The 13,718-nt window shown below is 43.0% G+C and overlaps 2 protein-coding genes across 2 annotated transcripts; both read right to left on the bottom strand.

Moving 5' to 3' along the window:
- Positions 1-1,393: 1,393 nt before the first annotated feature.
- Positions 1,394-9,782, bottom strand: LOC111946435 (NACHT, LRR and PYD domains-containing protein 12-like). The gene is made up of 4 exons (XM_023949694.1): positions 9,766-9,782; positions 7,143-7,316; positions 3,553-3,731; positions 1,394-1,479 (listed from the first exon to the last, which is right to left on the bottom strand). The coding sequence occupies exons 1-4, from the start codon at positions 9,780-9,782 to the stop codon at positions 1,394-1,396; spliced, it is 456 nt and encodes a 151-aa protein (XP_023805462.1).
- Positions 9,783-10,530: 748 nt separating this feature from the next.
- Positions 10,531-13,718, bottom strand: LOC101170571 (NLR family CARD domain-containing protein 3-like). Its single transcript, XM_023949690.1, has 3 exons — positions 13,691-13,718; positions 10,923-12,720; positions 10,531-10,747 (listed from the first exon to the last, which is right to left on the bottom strand). The coding sequence occupies exons 1-3, from the start codon at positions 13,716-13,718 to the stop codon at positions 10,546-10,548; spliced, it is 2,028 nt and encodes a 675-aa protein (XP_023805458.1). The 3' UTR covers positions 10,531-10,545.

Here is a 13,718-nt window from a genome sequence, read left to right as displayed (position 1 = left end):
GCAGGGATTGTAAAAACGTAAAACCTGCTGCCCGTCACTCACTGCAGCGTGTGAGTGTGTGTTTGGCTCCAGGTCTGCATGTGATCAGTCTTTGTCACATCTACAGAACAGTCAGACCAACCTACGATCACGTTTAAAGTATCAACGCCTGCGTGAAGCAGAAACTCACGACGTATCACCACGTATCAACAATCAGCAAAACTACCACGAGAAATGCTCATCATTTATTAGCAACAGCATAACAATGTTATTAAAAAGAATCCACAGACTTATTGTACTTTAAAATTGTTAAAAATTACATCAAATGCACACATTCAGTTGTATATCTAGTTTTAAAAATATTGTCGCGGACTGAGTTTAACTTGGCTGTTGAGCCGCGTTAAAAGTTCTGGAGTTCATTGAACGCATCAAGCAGAGATCTGATTGGCTCTCAGTTCAGTCGCTCAGGCGGTTGTTAGGTAATTTGGACCAATGGGGTTCAGCTATGGGCCGAATAAGGGAAATGGGAGGGCTGGAGCAGGACGGGGGAATATAAAGTTGGGAGAAGCGCTCTCGTCTCGGCGGGAGAGATTCAGGAGTTGCTGAATTAATTGTACGGCGTTTGTTGCGGTCTACAGTAACCAGAATAAAGAACCTTAAAAGAGGTTAACTCTCCGTGCCTCAGTGTGGGAAAGGGACACTACATTATTGTATGGCTCTTTCGAAATTACATTTAAAAATATGTGGCGTTTATGGCTCTCTCTGCAAAAAAGGTTCCCGACCCCTGGTCTATATTTTACTGGTTGTTGGGAAACAGCTTTGTGGTGCATTAGCGCCACCATGTGGTCTGGAGTGGGAATCTTAATGCGTTCTACCTCCTTTACTAACACTATACACGTCAGTCATCATATTCCCAGCAGGCTTGTCTTTCTCAGAAACTCAATCAAATTTCTGTGACTCGATTTATTTTATATAATATTTGACTCTATATTAATATAACACTGTTTGAAATGTATAAACTGCAAAAGTCCGTAAAAATCGCTATACAAAAAGAAAGAAAAACGAAAGAACTTAACTAGTCCCAAAACAATTATTAGCAGGTTAAGGCATAAACTGTGGTAAAGAGCAACAAATACAATTTGAAAAATAAATAAAAAAATTATAAAACACTTAAATGAAAGGACAATCAATGCAAAAAACAGAAATCACACATTTTAACAGTAAATACATAAATGATCAATAAACAGCAGGAAAAAATAAAACATAAATGAGTTAAAATACAACCTTTAAGCTTAACTTTGTGTCAGTTCATGCAGCTTCCTACAGGTTCAGATGAACAATAAAGTATGTGAGCAGAAACCTCAGTGTGAGGGAGGAGGAGCTATCACCTGGAATCAAACCACCAACACTTTCTTCAGTGGAACGACCGCTCCACCACAGAAAGCTGCAGACTGCTGTGGTCCATTTCCATCCACTGGATGAAGGTGAGAAGAAGCAGCTCTGAGAACAGACAGACATATTGTGAGTCAGTCCATCACAGGGTTTGGTCCAAAGCTCCAGTGCAGCCTCTCACCTCCTCCACCTTCCTCTTTGAGGCAGCAGAAGCTCCTCCTCTTCAGCTGGATGATTCTGTGCTCCATCTGCAGCTGGACCTAAATGTTGTCTTAAGGATCTCTTTATTAGTGCTTCTTCTTAAGATTATTGTTTCTCCTATTGTTTGTCTTTCTGGGTCCACTCGTGTTTCTTTTGCAATGGATCTCCTCTCCTCCATCTCAAATGAAGGAGAGGAGATCCAAATGCTGAACAGCACGAGAGAGAAGAGCACCAGAAGACTTCCCAACAATTAAAGTTGGTGAGAAGATGAAGTGCAGCTCTATAAAACTGTTATAAAACTGTGTTTTAAAACTGTCTACTTGATGCTGAGAGAGACAGTGGAGCTGATCTCAGATCAGTACATGCTGCAGCTCTGACACTCATCTCCACTTCCTCTGATTCCTCCATCACTCTGCTCTCCACCTCCCAGGAAAACCGTCCAGTCACAACATCTTTGCAGACCAGCTGCTGCTGCTGCTCCTCTCTGCTCCAGAGGAACAGAAACTTAAGTCTTACCACCTGTAAAAAAATAATGAAAAAACAGAGATGAAGGAGTGTCTCCTGATCCTGGTCTGTCAGTCAGTGATGCAGCACAGCAGCAGAAAGAGCAGCAGGAGCTTCAGTCCTGTTCAGAGCAGCAGCTTCCTGTCATCTTCACCTGTTGGAGCTTCTGCTGCTCTGATTAGCTGACTGTGGCCAACGCCGTAAATGCTGTAGCCTTACAACCTCGGACCGTGGCCAAAATAAAAAAAAAAATGGTCGGACATCAAATCGAGGCAAAAAAAAAAACGTCTAGCGCTCCATCGCCAGAGTGTGTCTGCCACGGGTGGGGGAAAGGGGACACCGAAGCTGACCCCTCTTGATGAGAGACTGGAGGCAATTATTGGGGAATCCCTATTAAGTGGAGTGGGGACTGAGGCGGAGGGGGACACCGACGCACCAGATGCACCGGGTGACACGCGTGGTTCCTCCGAGTGCTCCTCTGTAACGCCAGGCCCAAAAGCCCGCAGAGGTCCAACAGGACGGCTCGAGGTAGCCAGAACCGGCTCATAAGCCACTAGTCCTCGTTTGCCAGCAAGTCTTCTTGCTGTCTAAAGATGCGTTCACTCCGAATTCTTCCATTTGCCACATCTTCTAAGAGCGCAAGATCAGCCATTGTGCGTCATCATGCATTGTGATAATCGGTAATAATCGACGTGGAAATGGGAAATTGTTCAGCGCAAATGTAATTTCTTGTTGCTTTCTGAATGGTTGAGACATACGCCATACATTGTTTTATCAAAAATAAAACAAACTAAAGGCATATGCATGAATACCATAATTCCGTAGCTAATGAAGAAATGTTTTATTATGAAAACAACTTTCCCCAGTGGACAATTAGTACGTCTATCTATGTGTCTGTCTATCTATGTGTCTGTCTGTCTGTCTGTCTGTCTGTCTGTCTGTCTGTCTGTCTGTCTGTCTATCTAATTGCACCTATATCTGCTCTGCCAGACGGACACATTGACAAGAATGTCAGTTTTGTTTCGTTCTGTTAACTATATTATTTATATTATTTATGAGGATGAATTGCACAACATGCCAATATTGCAGAACAAATTTCACTTTTCTTTTTGCAAATAAGTGTTCGTTTGAATTTCTGTTGTAATTTTCGTTTGATTTTGTTTGTTTGTTTCACTGCTGATCAATCAAACGGGTGTTCGTGTAGGCTGTTAATTGTAAGACTTGCTTTGTGAAGTCTTCATGTTATTTATGAGAGGCAGTATTGTCATTTTCACTTTCACGTGTTTCTTCCATCTCACCCGTTTTTGTGCGTACGCCTGGGTCAGAGCTTGTGTGAAGGACCGCACATTTTCCCATCAAGTTTGCTTTTTATAAATATCAATTATTGCGCAGAGAGTGGCGTCCGCCTCCTTTTGTGTGCACGCAACGTTTATAAATGAGGCCCCTGAAGGCAGCTGGACTGACTCCAACCCTCTACTGACCTCAGAGTCTGCAGTTTGGAGTTTGGACTCTCCACCACATCCTGGAGCTGCTGAACATCTGAAGACTGAAGGTTGTTCCCTCTCAGGTTCAGTTCTGTCAGGTTGGACATGTTGGACTTCAGAGCTGAGATCAGAGCAGCACAGCTGATCTTTGACAAACAGCAGTAGTTCAACCTGAATCCAGAACAAAGAGTTAAATTTAAAGACAAAGTTCAGTTTTTTCATCCTTCATTTCTTCTAAAGAGTTCAGAGCTGAAGAAGATCAGAAAGTTTAGAAAAAGTCCAAAGATGTGAAGCAACAGCAGCAGATCAGAAGAGTCCAGCAGAAGCAGAGAAGAAGAACATTCAGGAACATTCAGGACAACATGCAGCTGCTTCAGGAAAGAAGTCCAGATGTGTGAAAGTCAAAAATCAGCCTCTGGCTGCATTCAAATCAACTGATGTTTCTGCACCAACAGCAGCAAATGTTGGACATTGATCCCCGATCCATGACTTCAGCTCTGAATGAAGGTAAGGCAAGGCAAGTTTATTTGTATAGCACAATTCGTACACAAAGTAATTCAAGGTGCTTCACAAAACAGAAAAATGCATTAAAATCGCAATACATCATAGAAATAATCAACGTAAAATTTACTTTAAAAGAAAAGAAAAGAAAATTGAAAATTGATTTAAAAATAAAGGAAGGAAAGGAAAGAAAAAGTGCAGATAGGACCTTTCAGTCATATACACGGCTAAACAGAAATGTTTTAAGTCTAGATTTGAACATGAACACAGAAGAGGCCTGTCTTACGCCTTCAGGGAGGCTGTTCCAGATTTTAGCTGCAGAATATTGAAACGCTGATTCCCCTTGTTTAATTCTGACTCTGGGAATCAACAGGAGGCCGGCCCCTGAGGTCCTCAGAGTACGAGATGGTTCATATGGCACTAACATGTCAGAGATGTACTTTGGTGCTCGGCCATGGAGAGACTTGTACACAAGCAGAGCTGCTTTGAAGTCTATTCTTTGAGGTACAGGGAGCCAGTGCAAAGACCTGAGCACAGGACTAATGTGATCATACTTCCTGGTTCTGGTCAGGACTCGAGCAGCAGCATTCTGGATGTACTGAAGCTGTTTTACAGCTCGTTTGGACAGGCCGGTGAGCAGGCCGTTACAGTAGTCTAACCTACTGGAGACAAATGCATGAATAAGTATCTCCAGGTCTCGCTTTGAGAATATGTTTTTGATTTTGGCAATGTTTTTCAGGTGGTAAAATGCCGCTGATGTTACTGACTTGATATGGCTGTTAAAGTTCAGGTCAGAGTCCATGATTACCCCTAGATTTCTGACTTGATTTGAGGGTTTAAGAGACAGAGAATGAAGGTAGCTGCTGACAATTTCTCTTTGTTTCTGTGGGCCAAAAATAATAACTTCGGTCTTGTTTGAGTTTAGCTGGAGAAAGTTGTTTTGCATCCACGCGCTGATCTGTTGGAGGCAGTGGCTGAGTGAATCCACCGGCCCATATTCACCTGTTGTCAGTGACACATAGATCTGAGTATCATCTGCATAGTTGTAATAAGATATGTTATTACTGCGTATTAACTGCCCCAGTGGCAGCATGTAGAGGTTGAACAGAAGGGGTCCCAGGATCGATCCCTGGGGCACACCACAATTCAAGCCCATGTAGTCTGAGACACAACTCCCAATTTCAACAAAATATTTCCTGTCTTCTAGATAAGACTTGAGCCAACTTAGGGCAGATCCAGAGATGCCAACCCAGTCTTGGAGTCTGTGCAAAAGGATCCCATGATCAACAGTATCAAAGGCAGCACTCAGGTCTAGCAGGATTAAGACAGTGACTTTGCCATCATCAGTGTTCAGGCGGATGTCGTTGGTTACCTTGATAAGAGCAGTTTCTGTGCTATGATGGGGTCTAAAACCTGACTGAAAAACATCAAATGAATTGTTTAATAAGAGAAAATCAGTGAGCTGTTGGTAGACAACTTTTTCAAGGACTTTTCCTAAAAATGGCAGATTAGAGATAGGTCTGTAATTATTCAGTACAGTGGGATCAAGACCGCTTTTCTTCAGGAGAGGTTTAATGACTGCAGTTTTTAAGGCCTCTGGGAATATTCCAGATTGAAGAGACATGTTAACTATTTGAGTAATTGATGGCAACACACTGTTCAAGACAGACTTTAGAAATCTAGTGGGTAACACATCAAGGCAGCATGTAGACGAGCTCAGACGGGTGATGGTCTCTTGGACAGTTTGGTCAGTGACAGGTACAAAGTGAGTCAGCTTAGAGTGAGTAGGTGGCCGTTTGATAGTTATATGTGTTGTGGAGTTGATGGCTTTTTTAATGCCCTGAACCTTGTCATTAAAAAATACAGCAAACTCATTACATTTAGGTGTGCAAACCAGTTCTATTGGTAGCTGGGTTGGAGGGTTAGTTAATCTGTTAACTGTTGTGAACAGGACACGAGAGTTGCTGCTGCAACTTCCAATGATTTCATAGAAGTACTTTTCCCTTGTTCTGCATAAGATCTGGTTGTAAGCGTACAACTCCCCCTTATACATTTCATAATGAACGTGGAGTTTTGACTTGAATGAATGAAGCGTCAGAAGCTGCTGGGAGCTTTGATGGATGATGTGAGGATGTTTGTGGATGATGTGATGATGTTTGTGGATGATGTGATGATGTTTGTGGATGAGAAGGTGAGGATGTTTGTGGAGGATGTGTCTGTCAGAGCAGCATCCAGCTGCAGCATGACTCTGTCACTGTCTGCTCACAAACATCAGCCGCTGGACTCTCAGCTGCATCTGCTGAAACACAGCAGGACTCAGAGTGCATGTGAGCGTGCACGGCTGCTTCTCCTGCACTTGTTTTAAAGGAGTCTGTTGGAGCAAAGACACAAAGAAGAGCTGATGGCTGCAAGCAGAACTTTGTGGAGCACAAATGTCAGCAGACAGCTTTGAAAGAAGCAGCTGCAGGAAGAAAAGAAGAAGTTCTTCTGGAGATCTTTGAAGAGAATAAGCAGCTGCAGGAAGATGCTGCTGCAGATCAGATTCACAATGTGGACATTTCTGCTCACTGATTCATCAAGATCATTCCTGTCGGACAATCAAATTATGGCAGCAACACAGATGCTGCAAATTCAGTTCAAGCTTTCTCCAACAGGAAGAACTTTGCCTGAAGATCAAGTCTCTGATTGTAGTCACAACAATTAAAGAACTCTCTGCTGTTATTGGAATGAGTCAGAACTTCCAGAAAACATCAACTTTCATCCATATGAGATCAGTTTGATCTTCAAGAAGAAGCTTTCCTTACAACTGCAGTGAAGAGGAAACATCTGCAGACCTTTGTGGAAAAAGAAAAGATGAGTCCTGAAGGAAGCTGACATTAGAAATGAAGACGATGGAAAGAAACATTCAAACATGAGATCCTCTTTCACAGTGAATGGACTAAAGCTCAGAAGAAGAAGTCAGCCTTCAGCATGAAGATGGTCAGCATGCAGCAGGAGAACATCAGCCTCATGGTTGCAGTTTAGTGTCAACACAACTTTGTCATCATTTGATCTGAACACAACTGAAACATGGAGTCTGACCTCAGAGTCTGCAGTCTGCAGTCTGGACTCTCCAGAAAACCACACAGATGAACAACTCCTGAATCTTGCAGGTCGTTCCTGCTCAGGTCCAGTTCTGTCAGATTGGACGGGTTTTTTTTCAGAGCTGAGACCAGAGCTTCACAGCTGGTCTCTGACAAACTGCAGATCTCTAACCTGAAATCAGACAGAAAAATTTCTTCAGGAGCAGTGAAGCAGCTGGAAGTCCAGGATCTTTGCAAATTCAGCATAGTGACAATCAATTTAACATGTTTTTGTGCAAATGGAATAGACAACAGTGGAAATAATAGGCGATCACCAAGACACCTCTAACCATGGAGCGATCTTCAAGTGGAGACCCCAGACCTCTTCTCCGTCCTTATGTTTTTGTGGTTCACAAGGAGCACATATGACAGACGTGACAGAGTTTGGAGACACTGTTGAGAAGGTTTGGCTGCCTGCAACATTGTCCAACATGACCGGTTTGGTAGTGGGTCAGTAATGGTTTGGGGTGGCATTCCTTTGGAGGGCCGCATATCTCTGCATGTGCTCACCAGAGGTAGCCTGACTGCCATTAGGTAAAGGATTTTCAGACCCTTTTTGAGACCAAGTTACATCTTGCCGCTCTGCTGCATCCTCTACCCTGCCATTCTGCTCACTTGGCAGATGAGGTCAATAACCAACTTTCCATGAGCCAGGACCATCCAAAAGCCAGCAGCACTTGTATACGGCAACTCCTGTAAGGGTACTTGTTATTAGGGCATTTAGCTACATTCACACAGAATGTGATTCCCATGGCAGGAGTGTGTCCAGTTTATTGTTAAGTCTCTGAATGATGTCATAAACCCAGAGATGATGAGGCCCTTGCTGACTCAATAGTGGAGCTCTTCAAAATAAAAAAGCCCAGGGATGGGAGTTGCAGCCTCATGAAACTTTCAGCAAAAATATCAGATTTGTGAAAACTCTTTTGGAGGAACGTTGAGCAGCAGGGCTGCATGGTGGCGCAGTGGTTAGCGCTCTTGCCTCACAGCAAAAAGGCCCCTGGTTCAAGTCCATGAAAAATACATCAATTGGGGACCTTTCTGTGTGGAGTTTGCATGTTCTCTCCGGGATCTCCGGCTTCCTCCCACTGTCCAAAAACATGCTTCATAGGTTAATTGGCAACTCCAAATTGTCCGTGAGTGTGAGAGTGCATGGGTGTGTGATTCTGGACATTCTACCCTGCAACAGACTGGCGACCTGTCCAGGGCATCCCTTGCCTATGCCCAAGTAGCCGGGATAGGCTCCGGCAGCCCTGTGACCCCGAAAGGGACAAAGCAGTACAGAAAATGAATGAACGTTGAGCAGCAACTTAACATGCATCAATATAGATGTGGCAGATGAGAAGTTGACTCTTGAATTAGTATTTGGTAGGAACGCAACATAACAATTGCTGCACCTCAACAATGGGCGCAGTACCCTCTTCCAGGGAGCCCTGCTCCAAGCCTTGTATATAAAGTATGTACAGAAGTTCTTAACTCTGATCCAGCAAAGATTTAGTGTCTGTTTAAGCAGAACTGAGAGCCAGAATCCAACCTAAAAACTGTGTTTTAAGGTATAAAGGGACCTTGTTCTGATCCAAACTCAGTTCTGAACAATCGTCAAAACCAGGTCCGTGGACGAGATCTGTCAGTCTGAGGTTCCATTTGTGCCAAAAATATCAAAATGTGTTTTTGCGTCCACTGTTATGTCTTTGGTCCATTGTCTATGTCTACTGATTGTGTTTTTGCGTCCACTGTCTGTGCTTTGGGCTCATTGTCTGTCTATTGAACGAGTTCATTTTACATTGGTTCATGTCTATGTTCTACTAAGCAATATCTTCTGCATGCCCATGATTCTTTGATTATTACTTTGTATTTACTTTGTGATGCATATGCTTGCTCCATGCTTAACCTTTGCATTTGTCTTTGTCATTGTCCTTATCCCAAGTCGTCTAACTACGGCGTCAGGAAAGTCCTTAGCAACAGTTGCTAGTGTCGTTTGCTACGTCGTCTCACCATGTCGTGTCCTTAGATCTTGTTGTATTTCAAATTTTGCAAAAGTTGTCAGAGAAGTCCTTTGTACGGTCGTTAAATTGTTTCCTGTATTATCACGGAACGAAACACGTTTAAAAAAAAACTTTATTGATAATCCTGCAAACGTGCAATGCCAGAAAGGGGGGGGGGCATGCGTACAACGGTTTCGCGTTCGCGTTATTTAGTTTTAAGTTAGAGTATGGCTTCAATTCAATCTTGTGATGAAACTATTATTTAAAAGTCATTTGAAAAGTAACTCATCTTTATTCAACATGTTGTTACAAATCTGATGGATAAACGAGGAGCAGAGGTGCCCAAAAGAGCCTTATAGTGGTCCAGAGAGCGCCACCTCATGCTCAAATAAATACCTAACAGATTGAAAAGAAAAGATCAAAATCCACTCAAAGATTTTGGGCCGTCTGCTCCTCGTTTATCCACCCGATTTGTGACAGCATGTTTGATAAAGAACAGCTATTTTTTTAAAGACTTAAATAGTAGTTTCATCTCCAGATTTAATTGAAGCTAGACTCTAAATAACTTTAAAAAATTGGCAAGAGAGCCGCTTCGGGAACCTGAAAGCGTTGTACATCGTTGCCATCTTTCTGGCAATGCGCGTTTGAGGGAATATCAATAAAGTTCATCTTAAAAAAGTATTTGTCATGGTTAAACCCTAGCACCGGCTTTAATAAACATTTCTCTTTTCATTCTGTGGTAGTACAGGAAACAATTTACCAGCCGTACAAAGGATTTTTCTGACAACTTTGGCAAAATTTGAAAAACGACAAGATCTATGATCTAACGACAAGACACGGGGAAACGTCGTAGCTAACAACAGTAGCAACGGTTGTTAAGGAGACGACAGGGCGCATAACAAAGAAAGATGCAAAGTTTTACAATGAACTCGGTGGGTAGACATAAACAATGGACCAAAGACATAGACAGTGGACACAAAAACATTTTTTTGGCACAAACGGAACCTCATATCAGTCTGCTCCAGTTTGACATCCTCACATCTCTTCATAAGGAGCTGCTGCTCTGTGGGTCAGAAATCTGCTGCAACTGTTTGTCCATTGAAATCGTCAGTTCTTTGATTGATTCATGTTTTCTTTCAATGAACACAGACAAGATGAACTTCTCACAGGTATGAACACCTAGTTGGGCTTGCCTTCTCCTTTTCATTCTGGCATATTGAAAATGAAAAGATAATTATTGTAACTATCAGACAAGGATTTTAACTTAAAACAAGAAGTTTTGATTCTCTTTTAATTTGTGCAACCATCCCCAGCTGTTTCCTCTTTGCTGAAGTCTGTCTGACACTTTCTCCAAACAGAACCTTGAAAAACAGTTGAATATTACACCGGCAGTTGACTGAAAGCTGACCTGAGAGTCTCTACTTTACAGTGTGGACTCTTTAGTCCAGCTGATAGCAGCTTCACTCCTGTGTCCTGCAGGATGTTGTAACTCAGGTCCAGATGTCTGAGTCTGGAGGACTGAGAGCTGAGAACTGAGGACAGAGCTGCACAGCTTCTCTCTGACAGCTTACAGCCACCAAGTCTGCATAAGGAAATGTAATAAATAGAGAAAAAAAAAAACAATTACCACTTGAGTGAACACAAATCTCTTGGAAAAAAACAAGTCTGGCAGAAAAAGTGAAATGTACTGCAACTTTTTCTGCCATACAAAGCAGCAAATACAGTCAAGTGATGAATGTATACGTGATAGTTCTTACAGAGCTTTGTTGGAGGCTTTGATCACTGGCAGCAGCCTCAGAAGAGCCTCCTCTGAAGCAGAGTATTTCTGCAGGTCAAACTCTTCCAGATCTTCTTCTGATGACAGTAAGATGAAGACCAGAGCAGACCACTGAGCAGGAGACAGTTTATCTGTGGAGAGACGTCCTGACCTCAGGGACTGTTGGATCTCCTCCACTAGAGAACCATCATTCAGTTCATTCAGACAGTGGAACAGGTTGATGCTTTTCTCTGCAGACAGATTTTCACTGATCTTCTTCTTGATAAACCGGAGTATTTCCTGATTGGTCTGCAAGCTACTTCCTGTCTGAGTCTGTAGACCTCGTACGAGACTCTGATTGGTCGGCAGAGAAAGACCCAGGAGGAAGCGGAGGAACAAATCCAGGTGTCCATTTGGACTCTGTAAGGCCTTCTTCACAGCACTCTGGTAGAACTGGACTGGACTACTTTGTTTTAATCGAAAGATATTGGCTTTCTTCTGTTGTTTCTCCATCAGGTTGACTCCAGAGTTGGTAAAGGTCAGGTGGACATGAAGAGCAGCCAGGAACTCCTGAATACTCAGATGGATGAAGCAGAAGACCTTGTCCTGGTACAGGCCTCTCTCCTCTCTAAATATTTGTGTGAACACTCCTGAGTACATCAAGGCTTCTCTGATATCGATGCAACACTCCTTCAGGTCAGATTCATAGAAGATCAGGTTTCCTTTCTGCAGCTGCTCAAATGCCAGTTTTCCCAGAGACTCCATCATCTTCCTGCTCTCTGGACTCCAGTGAGGATCTGTCTCAGCTCCTCCATCATACTTGACCTTCTTGACTTTGGCCTGAACCACCAGGAAGTTTATGTACATCTCAGTCAGGCTCTTGGGCAGCTTGTCTCCCTCCTTGGTCCTCAGCAGATCCTCCAGAACTGTAGCAGTGATCCAGCAGAAGATTGGGATGTGGCACATGATGTGAACACTTCGAGATGTCTTGATGTGAGAGACAATCATGCTGGCCTGCTCTTCATCTCTGAACCTCTTCCTGAAGTACTCCTCCTTCTGTGGATCATTGAACCCTCTGACCTCTGTCACCATATCAACACACTCAGCAGGGATCAAATTGGCTGCTGCAGGTCGTGTGGTAATCCAGAGGAGAGCAGAGGGAAGCAGGTTCCCCCTGATGAGGTTTGTCAGCAGATTAGCCAATGAGGTGGACTTTCTAGGGTCATTTAGGATCTGAGTCTTGTGGAAGTCCAGAGGAAGTCGACACTCATCCAGACCATCAAAGATGAATAGAACCTGGAAATGTTCAAAGCTGCAGATTCCTGCTTCTTTGGTTTCAGGGAAGTAGTGATGAACAAGTTCCACCAAGCTGAACTTCTCCTCTTTCAGTACATTCAGCTCTCTGAAAGTGAATGGAAATGTGAAGTGGAGGTTCTGGTGGGCTTTGCCTTCAGCCCAGTCCAGAGTGAACTTCTGTGTTAAGACTGTTTTCCCGATGCCAGCCACTCCCTTAGTCATCACGGTTCTGATTGGTTCTTGTCTTCCAGCTGGGAGTTTAAAGAGCATTTCTTGTCTGATGCTTTTTTCTGCTCTGTCTGCTTTCCTGGATGCTGCTTCAATCTGTCTGACCTCATGTTCTTCATTCAGCTCTCCTCTTCCTCCCTCTGTGATGTAGAGCTCTGTGTAGATCTCATTCAGAAGGGTTGGGTTTCCTGCTTTAGCGATCCCCTCAAACAAACACTGAAACTTCTTCTTCAGACCAGATTGGACTTTTTGTCGACAAACTGCAGTAGTGAAACCTGTTTGAAGACAACAAACAGAGTTAATCAACTCTCTGCAGCCCTGAATGATGAAGATTTGAATCAATCTTGTTACTTGTGTTGAGACATGAATGAATCTTAATTTATCCCGAAGCTAGAACCTTCAGAGAAATAGTTAATGATAGTTAATGCAAAATTAAGCATTAATTTACAATTAAATAAAGTGTTAACAGGAACTTTTATGCATAACTAAGTGTGATTTCCAATGCATTCATGAATAGTTTTCTGTTTATTATTTAATCTTACGTAATGCTTAACAAAGCATTAATCAAAGTTTTCTTTTGCAATTGCTTAGCATTATATATGCATCAGTTACTATATACATAAAGTCTTAATAATGTATGACATAATCATTTATTATGGCTGTTTGTAATGGTAAGTAAGGTTTTCCTTAAGGTTTTTAACCTGACCTAACCCTATAAATGCTGTAAAGCCTCATAACCTTTACCTAACAAATACTTGACCATAGTTGATAGTTATGTGTTCATGGTGTCTCCGGGAGTCCCCCCCCCCCTCCATTCTCTGCTTCTTCCACCGATTGAACCCAGCTTTCATCAATCACCTCATCTCCTGCTCCAGTATATATGGTGGCCGCATTCCAGCATTCATCGCCTGTTTGTTGCCCTCTATGGTGCAGTGTTTGGTCTAATGTTTACTCGTCTATTCTGGATCTACCTCGTGTTGAACTTATTCTAATCCAAGCTTTTGATCTACCTCCTGCATGATCCTTACATCACAAGTGTCGACCTGGGTTCTCTCTCTATGGCCAAGCCACGTCTCCAGCCAAATTCCAGCCAAGCCACGACTCCAGCTGTGCCACGACTCCAGCTGTGCCACGACCAAGTGACTATCCAGTCAAGCTATGTCACCAGTCCCGCCACAACTCTGCCAATCTCCATCTTTCATCTACGCCGCTCAGACTCATCAACAAAGACTCTCCTTCACTTACCTTCATTCAACGTCATGGACTCATGCAT

This window comes from Oryzias latipes, chromosome 2 (genome assembly GCF_002234675.1).
Source record: "Oryzias latipes chromosome 2, ASM223467v1".
Lineage (NCBI taxonomy): Eukaryota > Metazoa > Chordata > Actinopteri > Beloniformes > Adrianichthyidae > Oryzias > Oryzias latipes.
Note: the sequence above shows the minus strand (reverse complement) of the source record. Positions and strands in the feature narration are given on the sequence as shown.